Source organism: Anoplopoma fimbria, chromosome 6, assembly GCF_027596085.1.
Source record: "Anoplopoma fimbria isolate UVic2021 breed Golden Eagle Sablefish chromosome 6, Afim_UVic_2022, whole genome shotgun sequence".
Classification (NCBI taxonomy): Eukaryota; Metazoa; Chordata; class Actinopteri; order Perciformes; family Anoplopomatidae; genus Anoplopoma; species Anoplopoma fimbria.
In genome coordinates this window covers 25588741-25602460 of record NC_072454.1, presented here as the reverse complement: position 1 = coordinate 25602460, position 13720 = coordinate 25588741, and the positions used below count along the sequence as shown (strand labels likewise).

Here is a 13720-nt window from a genome sequence, read left to right as displayed (position 1 = left end):
TTGTCTCAATGGTTTGTTATGGTAGCACTGGGTTTGACATGTTATTACCCAGACATTAACAAACTGCTAGTGGTCACAGCAAATGGCACTAGTGTGTATTTGATAATGAATAAAGATACTGTGCTAGAAGTCGTTGTCTGCAAACTGCATTAATAATTTTTGTAATTATATATTTTAGACACTTGGAGGCAGAAGAGGCTAAACTATAAGCATTGTATACCTTAAGCTAAGTGCTAACGTCAGCATACTAACCTGCTCTGTGACTTGCACTAAAATAGTAAATGTGCTGTTAACAAAACAATGCGATAAAAGTGTCTAAAACCTTTCATAGAACTAACAGCATTGTTGCTGTTAAAAAATATGGATTATAGAAGTTTTAAACTTAAGTGGGACAAAATGTGACAAAGTAAACTAAACCTTACTGTATAGTTATATGTTCACACACACATCATTGACATGAATTTACCTTGAGTTTATGTGTGTATATCAGCTGGGGGCTGACGTTTTCTCTTGATGCGTCACTTTGATCCGTCAGTACACCTCAGTACGTTACTCAGTACGTTACTCAGTACGTTACTCAGTACGTTACTCAGCACGTTACTCAGCACGTTACTCAGTACGTACTCAGTACGTTACTCAGTACGTTACTCAGTACGTTACTCAGTACGTTACTCAGTTTTTGGACTTACAGAGGACATTTTAAATTCTTCGATTCTACCTTTATCTGGATATGAGTGGTTGTGTGTATTTCTGGATGATTCACTACCTGATTTCAAATGCAACTTTACTGAAACACTATTTATGTGAGCCAATTGATTTGACACTAGGTGAGGCTACAGGGGCGAACAGTTTAACATTAAAATCCAACAGTAGCAGCTTTATTTCAGGCAGCCCTTAAATATGCCGCGCTAACTCATCGCAGAACAGAAGCGCTCCCCCAGTAACTATTAATCAGCCGGAGCATCCAACATGGCTACCCGCAGCACCCATCTCTACGGCCCCCAGAAGGCCCTTAATCACAGAGATCGAGGCTTACTGTTCATAGCTGTGTGATGACTGCAGGTCAGCACTACCAATATGGTCTTGGCTGTGATGGATGTCCAGCCTTACTCTTCACTGTATCACTGTTCAGGCTTCCAATGGGTGATGGAGTTTGGGGAATTGCATGGAAATGTGTGTATATAAATGGAGGAGGACAAAGCTTTTATCAAGTTGAAAAAAGGTATTGGGGAAAACACTTTGATACATAACTAGTTGAACAGGAAAACATTGGATTTGAATGCAATAATGATTGGTCAAGTATTCCATATTTTTTTTTAAATACTTTAATTGCTGACATGTGTTCAGTAAAAGTTAAATTTATTCAGCAAATGTACTCTTTCATTTAACTTGTTTAAATAACATGACTATTTGAGTTATGCGTTTCATATGATAAACTTGTATTTGTTTATCCTCAGTTCACATTCCACCAATGGTCCATCAAATTAATTGCATCTCAACCTTAATAGATGTGTCATCATTCAATAGTGCAAAGCTCCACAGGTTTGAGCTTAAAGTAATTGAATTGGATGATGTGTTTTTGTACCACCATCACATTGAATGTGAATGATATGTCAAAAGTCTAACAGCATTCCTGAGTTGGGTTACAGTATGTGAAAAAGTACATTGATGGATCAGAAAACTGCATTTTAGCTTGGCCCAAGTTGTTGTATAACGGGGGAACATGGAATAATTTAGAGGCGGCTGTGGCTTAGGGGGAAGAGCGGGTCGTCCTTTAATCACAATATTGGCAGTCAAATTGTGCTTGAGCCAGACACTGAACCCAAAGTTCCTCCACGCTTCTGTCATTTGTACATTTTGCTACAGCCGAGGTATTTCCATGCTCTGATAAATGTGGAATTTGTAAAAATAGTAAAAAAAAAAAAAGAAGAATAAAGGTTCTGTGATGGTCAGGTAACCCAAAAGCCTTCTGTTGTCCCCGGCACCCACAGAACCCTGCATCAAGCCTTCTTTTTTTTACCCATTTGTTGAAAAGGGCCTGTATCTAAGTGTTTCTGATGTGCTGCTCTTCCTTTTTTTATTCTTTTCTCTTTCATTCGAGTCTGCTTGGCATTTAGTGTTGTGGTATAACAGTGTGACATTGACACAGAGCAGGAGGAGGAATTCTGATGAGTTGCACACAAATGCTGAGAGTAATTACATAGATGTAACTAGAAGGAATGGGGTTCCCATGCTATTTGCGGTCCAGAGACACCAGTTAAAGGATTTGAGAGCCCTTGGAGGTCAGTGTTGTGTCAGATGCTGGGATAAGAACAGTAGGGAGCTGGGCATTTCAATATAAATGTAAAACAGTCTGGGAGCCACAAATAAGAGCTGTTTTACTTAGAGGCCCTTCAAGGCAAGCACATGGACGCACGAACAGCAGACAGCCCCTCTCAGAAAATGATCCGGATAACATGGTCAGCCTGTTGATGCTTACTTCACTGTCTCAACAGACCCTTGTGTTTGCTTGTTGTCATTTCAAGTCCTGCTTAATGCCAACTGAAATACATGGCTGAAAATGAACCTATCACAGAGCAATTTGCCAAAATGTTTTACTCACTTTGTTTTAGCATTGCCAGGGACCCACTAGTTTTTTGTGCGATTCCGCTTCATAGCTGTTTTTGAATAGCGGGATTGATTAGTTTACATTTGCTGTTTTGTGTTCCAAAATGCATATGTTACTTTTTGTTAATGCCTGTATTAGTTACTTTTTCTTTGGAATGTGTCTGTTATCGTTTAAAACATGAATGAGGTGGCTGTTACATTTCTTCACTACAGCTGTAAATTGCTACAATGAGCAAATTCCCATTGTATTGACTGATGTAAAGAATGATTGAGGCTTGACATTGCAGATACAATGCCTATAAAAAGTATTCACCCCCTTGGATGTTTCACCCTTTTGTTGCTTTTATACATGAAATCATGGTCAATATAATTTGGCTTTTTTGACAAGAATTTGCAAAAAAAAACCAAAACTCTTTAATATCAAAGTGAAAACAGATTTTTACAAAATAATGTCAATTAATTAAAAATATATAAGGTAAAGTAAATGATTGCATAAATATTCACCCCCTTCAGAAGAAGCATCCCCAGAGCATGATGCTGCCACCACCATGCTTCACGGTGGAGATGGTGTGTTTGTGGTGATGTGCAGTGTTTGGTGTTCGCCAAACATAGCGTCTAGTCTGATGGCCAAAAAGCAAAATTTTTGTCTCATCAGACCAAAGAACCTTCTTCCAATTGACCTTGGAGTCTCCCACATGCCTTTGGGCGAATTCTAGGCGAGATTTCATATGAGCTTTTTTCAACAGTGGCTTTCTCTTTGCCACTCTCTCCCATACAGCTTGGACTGGTGAAGAACCCGGGCAACAGTTGTTGTATGTACAGTCTCTCCCATCTGAGCCACTGAAGCTTTTAACTCCTTCAGAGTGGTCGTAGGTGTCTTGGTGGCCTCCCTCACCAGTCTGCTTCTTGCCCGGTCACTCAGTTTGTGAGGACGGCCAGCTCTAGGCAGATTTAAACAAGTGCCATACTCCTTCCATTTCTTAATGATGGATTTAACTGAACTCTGTGGGATGTCCAGTGAGTCCACTTTTGTCTTCATGTTGCAATTGTAGCAGGAATACCGATGAACCAGAGACTGGACCTCCCAGACACAGGTGTTTTTATACTACAATCACTTGACACACATCAACAGGTGATCTCCATTTCACTAATTGTGACACTGCTGGCATCAACTAGCTGGACCTCTGTTGAATTAGGTCAGTCACTTTAAAGGGGGTGAATATTTATGCAAACACTTATTTTACACTATATATTTTTAATTAATTGACATTAGTTTGTAAAAATCTGATTTCCACTATGACATGAAAGAAGCTTTTTTTTTGCAAATTCTTGTCAAAAAAGCCAAATTATATTGACCATGATTTCATGTATAAAAGCAACAAAAGGGGAAAACATCCAAGGGGGGTGAATACTTTTTATAGGCATTGTAAATGTCACCTGGCTTGTCAACTAAGTGGTTGTTGCAAAGTTGTCGACAAAAGCAATGTTCAGAAGTGTCTTCTGCTGGATTTGCTATGTATGACAGATTACATTCACCATATTCATAATGTGGTCATATTCATCTGATTGCATGCTCAGGGTAGGAGGAATCTCCTGGAACTGGTCAGGTGGCTCTGTATCTTTGATGAAGTGGACTCGAAACATTTGACTTGTTTCCCCCAGCTGAGTGTTGAAACAATCAACTGGTCGGAATCCAGCGACTGGATTGGAGATTACATCCACTATGTTACCATTTGACATTTGGAATAAAGGATAATTTATTATAATGATGCAACAAAGGGTTGCACAACAAAAAGCAGTTGTAGCCCATTAGCAATAACATGACAAACGACTAAACCTAAACAGTAGTGCATTCCGGTGCATGTTTTGAAGTCGCATCAGGCAGAATGTAAACAGCAGCTACAAAAGCATTTTCCGGCCAATGTGGCTAACATCTTCATGTACAAAATTTGACATCAGGGAAACATTTTCCATCAAGTAGGCAAAATTACCGTCATGGTTTTTTTGAGAACAAAGAAATTAATTTTCATTGGTTGGCACATCTCAACCTATATACCCACAGCCCTTCATAAGTATGCGTGTATGTAAGACATAGGATACTTTTCAAAACATGTCCCTCAAGAAGACTCTGGGGGGCCTCACACATCTGTTTCTCATTTAAGACACACAGACTCTTTGGTAGAATCTGGGTGAAAGGTTAGACTTTGTAGACTTGTAAAGATGATAAAAACATCAACTCATATACTTGATTAACAAACCCTGCAACCAAAACTACAATGTTATACAGACCAGACTTGTATGTATCGTAGTGACAGCTGACGTCAATGCATTTTGGGGATCTTTACAGACTTATTCGCCCACATTTTGGTTGTTTCAACACTAAGCGGAGGTGCACACATGTTCGAACCACTTCACCGTAGCGGCATAACTTTCTGATTTAACTGCGGGTATTCGTTCCCCACTGAATACATGATATTTCAAACTGCTTTTCTGCATCTTTGTCCAGACTGGAATTTTTGGTGATTTCGACTGGGATGGATTGCGATCAGTTGTTCTAAAGGCATATATTGTCCCCATAATAAGAATACTAATGACCTTAATGACACTGTGACTTCTCTTCTCAGTTTTTAATAACCAGCTCAACATCAATAGGCACAAAATGTAATGCCAATGAAGATGAACGCCTTCACAATGACCCCCAAATCACTAATGTATATAAAGCCATGAACCCTTGATTTTCATTTAGTGCAAACATCTGGTCAAATTTTCAGCTTTCCCTGCTAAACATAGGCATGGTCACTGTCATTGTGAGCATGTTAGAATGCTGATGTGAGCATTTTATTTTTGTATTTATTTGTGTATTAATTTATCAAGGACAGAGCACAAAAATCAACATATCAGTTTCCAGCTCAATGTAAATGTGCCAGAGTTAGCTAGATTGTTGGTAGTCCCTGGGCAGGTTATTACAATTAAGTGGCCTAATATTGTCAGTACAATTTTACAGAAAACACTATGGTACAACACTGTACATCAATATACAATACAATAAAATACTTACATACATTTATTCTCTAAATACATTCAGCTCAAAGCTCCACAGTTCCTAAGTACAACCTTGCAGAGCCGCCAGCATGGCTGTAGACTCTTAGTCTTGTTATTCAGATATATAGAGCATTAATACCATTTATTGTTTAGGTTTACGTTTGTCCTACTTTACATATATCTGAAAACATCTCTATCCTCTGTTAAAGTATTTTATTTTTTTCTCCAAAGTGTGCTGTCGTCCTCAGTGTCATGTGGCAATTTCATGACATTATTCACTTTCTGGAGTTTGTCTGACTTCTTCTAGTGGTTTTGACTTTTACAATAATCAGTTCTTCTGATGGTCATTCAAAACAGTAGAGATCATTTGGGAATTTTACCTGTCATTCTTTTTAATCACTGGATAATTCACTGCTCTCATTGCCTCTTTGACATCACATCTGTGTCAACATCTGTTCAGGTTTGTATACAAAAACAAAAATCTCAAGTTGTGTATTCATTATAAAGAAGGAATAGAAATCTTGTAGAGAATGTTTTTATTTATTTTTTGTGTAATTTTTTTGACCAAAGTGTTTGCCGCCAAGCATGAACCTTCACTTAGCATACGTCTCCATCTGACTCAGGCTGCAGGGCCTTCTATGTCCTGTTCAGCCTTCACTTGTGGGCGAGAAGTAGGAACTGTCAGCTCTGGTTTGTAAAATGACAAACGACTCAGGAGACCATTGACTGTCAGAGACACATACATGCATACATACATACACACACACACACACACTGTCACTTGCTCTTTATTTCTGCCATCCATACAGTCCCTACTTCATCTCACGATCAGGAAAGATTGCTTTTGTTGCATTCATTGACTTAATTATTTTCCAGAAATATTATATTATTTTAATATTATGTGTTATTATTATTTTTACCATACATGCAATTATTGTATTGTACCACCATCACTTTGCAATCAGAGGTCAGAATGAGTGGAGTTAATGCTCAAAGTTCTCTTTGCAACATTTAATTAAACCTATATGTAAAGACATTTGAACAAAGTATTGTGATGGAGTTTGTGTTATTCTAAATTTTGACACAACCAATTTTAATTTTACTGCAAATTTATATTGGTTCTAAATATCTGTTATTGATCTCCTTAATTACTAATAATCTGTATCATATTCTCTCACTCTTTCTCTCTCTTTCTCTCTCTCTGACTCTATGTCAGAAATAAAATTGAAAAGTATTGCATTAGTAAGGTAAGATCACATGTCTGCCCAAAGCTAGCTATTGTTTGTGCTCTCAGATTGGGTGTTTGTGATGAAAGTATTTCATGCCTGATTTGGAACGAGTGCATTACAATGCACTACTGGTTTTACAATTCATTACAGGGTTTTCTTTTCCCCATAATCCACCGTATGTAGGGTTTTCTATTATTTCCATTAGGCAGCCATGATTCACGACCATCTTAGTATACATTTTTCCTGATATCAGACACAAATGCCAACTTGTTTCACTTTTTTTCCTTTAGTCCACTTGAACTCAGTTCAGTGGACGGATTCAAAGGTCTTGACCCGGTCCGGCATATATCACGGTATTGCATCAATATCTCTCGGAACTCCTTTCTGCCACTTAGTGGCTCATGAAATTTGTTTCGAGAGGAATAATACACATAACAAACTTGTGGATGGTCTTCTTAGTGACCTATAAGCTGGGAAAATAACTGTCAGGAAGGTGCAAAGTAATCAAAGCACATGATTTACTGTGACCAAGAAACTTTTCCTCCATTAAAGTAAATACAAACCCTTTCAAATCTAATAATCTTATCCTTGCTCCCTGATTGCAATGCTGCTCACCAGCAGTGTGGACAGTGCTGCTCTGGTGGCTGGATACTTCCTATAGAAGACTGCTGTGTTATTGTAACATAGCATCTGGCCACCAATGTCAGCACTGAGCATATTAAAAAAAAAAAGACCTTTCTTACTCCACAGTAAGTCATTTATTTGTCTCTGTCATGCACTTTAAATTGTTTTTCCCTTTCCGTACTCATCACTCACTAAGGATATTGCCTACCCTTCGGCCCATATGTATTTTTAATATTCTTTTCAGAATTTTCTGAGCTACTCTGTGACTAAAATGTTTGATTATGAAGATCCTGGATCATGTATACATGTCAATGTACACTTACCAATATGAACAGTGTGATCTGCAATTGGGATCTGATTTAGAATAAGAGGGAACCTTTTTGTTCCTCTATCCTTTAAATATTTAGCTCTTTCTATCCTTCTTGTCTCTGCAGTTCTGGACATGGCACGCCATGTGCCCTTATATCGGGCGCTACTGGAGCTGCTTAGGGCAATTTCTACCTGCACGGCCCTGGTTCCTCTGATGCTGCCTCTCTCTGGGGACCAGGGACAGGACCAGGAGGAGGAGGATGAAGAACACTCTGAGGGACAGACCTCTGTAGGGATGCTGCTGGCTAAGATGAAGACATGTGTGGACACATACACCAATCGCCTCAGGTGAGATTGTCGAAATCAACATACCTTAAAGGGGATTAATAGAATAACTTATGTGTTTTCTCATTTCTAAACTTGGACGTAACTTAACGCAGGTATACACCTTCACATACCTATAAATATCTCATCTTTTGGGCTAAAACAGACTTATATTTGATTGAATACTTTGATCCAACCATAACACCACCTCTCGAGAAAAACGGACTCTAGTATCATTCACCGTCTTCCTCTCTGCCATACTGCTGATCTTGGAATCGTTCCATCTACAGCCATGGTCACACTTGGCATTAAAATGCACACTGGGTGATGAATGCACTCCAAGAAGAATCAAGTAGACGTTGATGCTCAGTCACTGAGCTTCTTTTGGAGGTGGCCAGAGAATGTCTAGAAATGTGTTCTGCGTTTTATTATAACGGGAAAAGGTTTTAGCCTCACTTTAAGAATCCAGGCAATTCAGGGAGACTAATGATTGGTATTGTCTAAGCCAGACTAGTTTTAGCCTGTCCCCTGGACTCAAGTCCAAAACACAGACAGTCAGAACAGATTCAGTACCAGGAGGGTGGGGGCCAGCTGAGGGGCAGAAACTCAGTGCATTACCACCCCCCCTTAACAGAGATGGGGTGTGAAAGAAAATAAGTTAGTCTCGTTAATGGCTCGTCTTACCTTGAAAAGATGTCTTGACAAAAAGAATCTGCCGTGTCGTTTGTCATAGACTTGTCCGAATCTTTTGCCTTGTCCTGCCTCATTGACAACTTCTACCGTAAGGTCTGTCATGTTGACCCACAGGAGCAACTGTACATATGGCAAAGCCAAAGAGGCATTATGATTTTCAATTCAGTAGACCTGGAACAACTTTGATTCTCACCCTCGTGTCAGGAGCATTATACCAAATTAACGTGATCTTATCACCAAAGAATACTACAATGTTTTTAAAAAACTTCCTCTGAAATCCAAGTTATCAAACATCACCCAATTACATTCTTACTATATTTGTGTGTGTTTCAGGTCAAAGAAAGATAAAAGCAAAGGTGTGGTGAAGCCAGATAGCTCAGATCCAGAGCCTGAGGGTTTGACTCTGCTGGTGCCTGACATCCAGAGGACAGCTGAGATAGTCTACGCCGCTACCACCAGCCTACGGCAGGCCAACCAGGGTATGTATAAAACACTTGCATGACACTTTATGGCCCAACACTGTGGCAGCTGATTTCACGTTCTCTGCACTGTTTGATTTAAACACAGACTGAAAGCACATGAGTAGCAGCAAAGGCTTTTTACATTTGAACTAATGGCCAACACCAACCCAGTTTCATGTCAGTTGTGTTTTGAGTTCGGGAATATTAACTCATTTTTTGATCAGTATTATTTCAGCAATTCCCAGCTCTCCTGTTTCCCATTTTTGTCTCACATTTGTCACAAGTTGTCTGTGTGTCCTCTCCTCTTAGTGCAAGGACAGGAAAATAGATTATTTGTGTGATATTACATATCACCAAGGCCAAAGAACACATCTTAACCTGTTTTGTACATGGAGAAATAACGAAAGAAAGGAGATTCTAGCTAGCCATTATTCACAGGGGAAGTCCTTCAGAAATCGATCACTTTCTGACCTCATCCTTTTCCATTTCAACACATTTTTTCCTATGTTCCTATACAGTTTATATGTGATATATAAGAACGTGTTTTGATAAAGCAGAATACCCAACCATTCAGGAGACATGGGCCCTCAAAGTTGGCCCATATTGGAGCAAGACTAAAGACAAAGACACAGATATTTATTCTCTGAATCGAAAAGCTAAAACAAGGTTATATTAGATAATTAATAAAATAATAATAAAAAAGAAATATAATTATGCAAAACAGGTCTTTTTTTCTTTTAATGTACGAAAAAAGTGTGAACCCCGATTTTTTTCATTTTAAATATCTTACAGAGCAGACAATCCTTTGTAGTTTATGTGTTTATTGCAAATAAAGATGAAAGAAACAACTTTGAGTGCCCTCATCTCCTGAATGGCACAAATCCTTCATTACCTTGTTGCTTCACAGTACATGATACTAATTACCCACACCCGCCCATTTCTCCCTGCGCCCTCAAGTGCATTTTTATGTCGGGTCCACATTAACAGCCATCTAACCGATCGCTTATGCAGGGGGAAGCTATCAGATGTGCTGCAAGTGTGCATGTGGGGTAATGGATAAAGATAAGTGTCATGTCACTCCACATGAAGAAATCCATATGATAAAGGCCTCTGGAGTCACACAGAGTTGTGCAGTGTGAAGCATGAGGGCTTTGACAGATCTATAATCATTTAATAAGTATAGAGGCTTTAAAAATGTATCGGAGAGAATCCATGATCAGACAAGAGCCAGACAGTATTGACTGAGTAGAGGAAGTAACAACGTACCTCGGCTAAATGAATGGGCCAAATACGTGATTATAACGCCCCCTCTTGTCAGGAGATCAAAGTTAAGTCAGGAAAGCGTTTTTTAAACTGTGATCGTTGTTTACAACGTTGGCCTTTGCTCTGAAATTGCAGTATAGCTTAGTTTTTTTGTCTCTCAGATAAATTGGCTAATCAGCCTAAAAGATACACACATGATCTGTGTGTGTTTGACAAGATGGCATTCTGATAAATTGCCATGTGGCTGGCTGGATTTTCAGGGTTTTCACAAGGCAAGGTGTTCTGAAGCTAACTCTCTTTTTTACTCTTGTCTACATGATTTTTGTTCCCACCCAAACCAGAGAGGAAGCTGGTGGAGTCTTCAAGGAAGGTGTCAAGTCGACCTAAGCCACTCTCCATTCTACGCTCTTTAGAGGAAAAATACGTAGCCGCCATGAAGAAGCTGCAGTTTGGTGAGTTAACATGTTGGCTTTGGGATGTTCACCGTGTATGTGTGCATGCACAATAACTGTGCATGTGCATTTTGTAGTTTTTTGGGGGGGGTTTTCTTCACGCATTGCATATTGGTCCTCTTAATGCAATGTAGCATCTATGCCTGTTGGTTTTACTTTGTGTACACGTGTCAGTATAAACTTCGTCATAAACCAAGACTTTCTCCTTTCCCCAAATACACACACACACACACACACACACACACACACACACACACACACACACACACACACACACACACACACACACACACACACACACACACACACACACACACACACACACACACACTGTTCTGTCTCCTGTCTAATATGATCCATAATGCCCTCAGCCAAGATCTCTGAAAGGACTAGGTTCCCATCCTGGTCTACCCTTTTGTCTTGTCCATTACTCTCCAGCCAGCCTTGTCACAACTTATTACACTAGTTTTGCAATTGATTTTGTAAGCAGCTTGATGTCTGAAGTAATTGCAAGTGACTGTAAACCCTGTTGTCTGAGTGTGCAGGCAGAATAGAAAGCTCCACACAGAGTGAGGACTGGACTATGACTCACTGTAACACGACATTGGATTCTATCATTTACACTAATGGATACAGGCTTGGGGAGTAATGTGTTACGTGGAAAGGTGTTACGTTATAAGGATACAAAAATGTAACTGTATACCGTTACAGTAAAAGGTCCTAATCAGATTACCAATAAATTTGGTAAAAATGGCAATAATTAGCAGGATTACAATAGTAAAAATAAAGTGACAACTATGCAGATGCACACACATTATAACATTTCAGGGCACGAAACTGACAAACCGCAGAAGCAATACTGTCTGTGTGTACACCGTTTTGTAGGAAATGCTGGACAAACTGGGTCATTTGTAGGGCTGTACTAAATATTTCGAAGAACATGTTGTTCAATTACTTTCTCAAAGAAACACATTGAAACTAATTTTAGCTTGACTTACTGAAACTACTGAATTTCATTAAAAAGAAAAAAGGAGAAAGATTTCTGTAAATTAAAAAATTGGTTGTGCACATGAACGCCCAGTCAATACTTTTGATTACCTTAAATGAATTGCAATGTTTCCATTTACATGGCAATTATGAAAACGAACACACTTTGAGTTAGTTTAAGGCAGTAATGATGGGTACAATCTGTGTGACATTCCTGTAAAGGATGGTGACACTCTATCTCTGACAACTTCCTCCCTCTGGTCTCCTCTCTCTACAGACACCTTTGAAATGGTCTCGGAGGACGAGGATGGAAAAGTTATGTTCAAGGTCAACTACCACTACATGTCTCAGGTGAAGAATGCCAGCGATACGAACAGTGCAGCCCGATCCCGCCGCCTCGCCCAGGAGGCTGTCACCCTGTCCACCTCTTTGCCCCTGTCATCCTCTTCCAGTGTCTTTGTCCGCTGTGATGAGGAGAGACTGGACATCATGAAGGTAAATTACCACCCTATTAGTTATTTGACAGTGTCATAGTATTGTTGTTGTGTAGGGGGTTGTACCCTGTGATTCAAAGAGAACAGTAGTTTGAGAACTGAGTAAGACTGATGGAACACTGTGTTACTGTGTCTGGTTTTTCTACCATACAACTTGTCATGACAGCTCTTACTCACTACCCTAGTGACATTTAGTAAATGGCTCTCACCCCACTAGTTGATTAATTGCAAAGTCTCCTTTGCCAAATGTCAAAATCCTCATCTGTTTGGCTCAGTTCCGGCAAAGGAAAAGTCTAAAGAAAGGCAGCAGCATACCAACAACAAAGTCAGAAACTAAAAACAAACGGATGAACACATCATTGCATACAAACATCAGTGTAATAACAGCATTTTTATAGTATTACTTTTGTTGCAGGTGTTAGGTGCACAACGAATGGAAGTAACTAAAATGTATATATATTTGTCAATAACTTTAGGCAGCTGATAGAATACTGTTATCCTGACTAATTGCCCATGAAATGTAGACAAAATTATGCAGTTTAAAGTATCAAAAAAGAACTTGAAGTACCAAAGGTGATCATCTCTCCGGCTTCCTCTTGCAGTCCAAAGACATGTAACCCAGGTTTAGTGATTACTCTAAAATGCCTGAAGGTGTGATTGGTTGTCAGTTTGGGTGGACTCCAGCCGCCCCGTGACCCTGTAACCGGATGAGATATTGATAATAATGGATAATGGAAAATAAACTTAATGCATGAATGGCGCTCAGCACCCTAAGAAACCCTGACAGCAAGACAACAAGACCCTGTGGTGCTTTAGACATGAAAGAAAAACACATCCACGCTGAATCCTAAAACGTGTCTTATACAGCTCCTGCAGGCGCTCAAGGCTGCCAGCTGTGTAGCATTCAGCTTCCAGCGAGGCAATTTGACTTTATGTAGATTTCTTGAAGGCCCATAATCTGATAGTGTCCTTCAGTTCTGATCGATCCCATCAAGGGGAGCCCCAGGTGTATTACTACAGGGGGGTTGTTAGGACCTGTGGTGGTCGTGTGAGAGTCGTTTTGAGTTTCCTGAGCCAAGCACACCTATTGTATACCCACACATGGGATTTCACCTATTTGGGAGATTAAACATCTTCTCAGATCTGTGTGAGTGTGTACAGACTGTTTGACATCTCCCTTACTGTGTTGTTAGAGTTGTTGCACTTGCAGAAATAACACATTCAATACTTAATAT

General features: G+C 39.5%; 1 protein-coding gene across 1 annotated transcript in view; it reads left to right on the top strand.

Moving 5' to 3' along the window:
* The window catches only part of birc6 (baculoviral IAP repeat containing 6), a 101241-nt gene that overhangs the window by 72346 nt on the left and 15175 nt on the right, over positions 1-13720 (top strand). Inside the window, 4 exon segments of the mRNA XM_054600455.1 lie at positions 7937-8159; positions 9162-9307; positions 10894-11004; positions 12269-12486. Coding sequence (XP_054456430.1) covers positions 7937-8159; positions 9162-9307; positions 10894-11004; positions 12269-12486 — 698 coding nt within the window.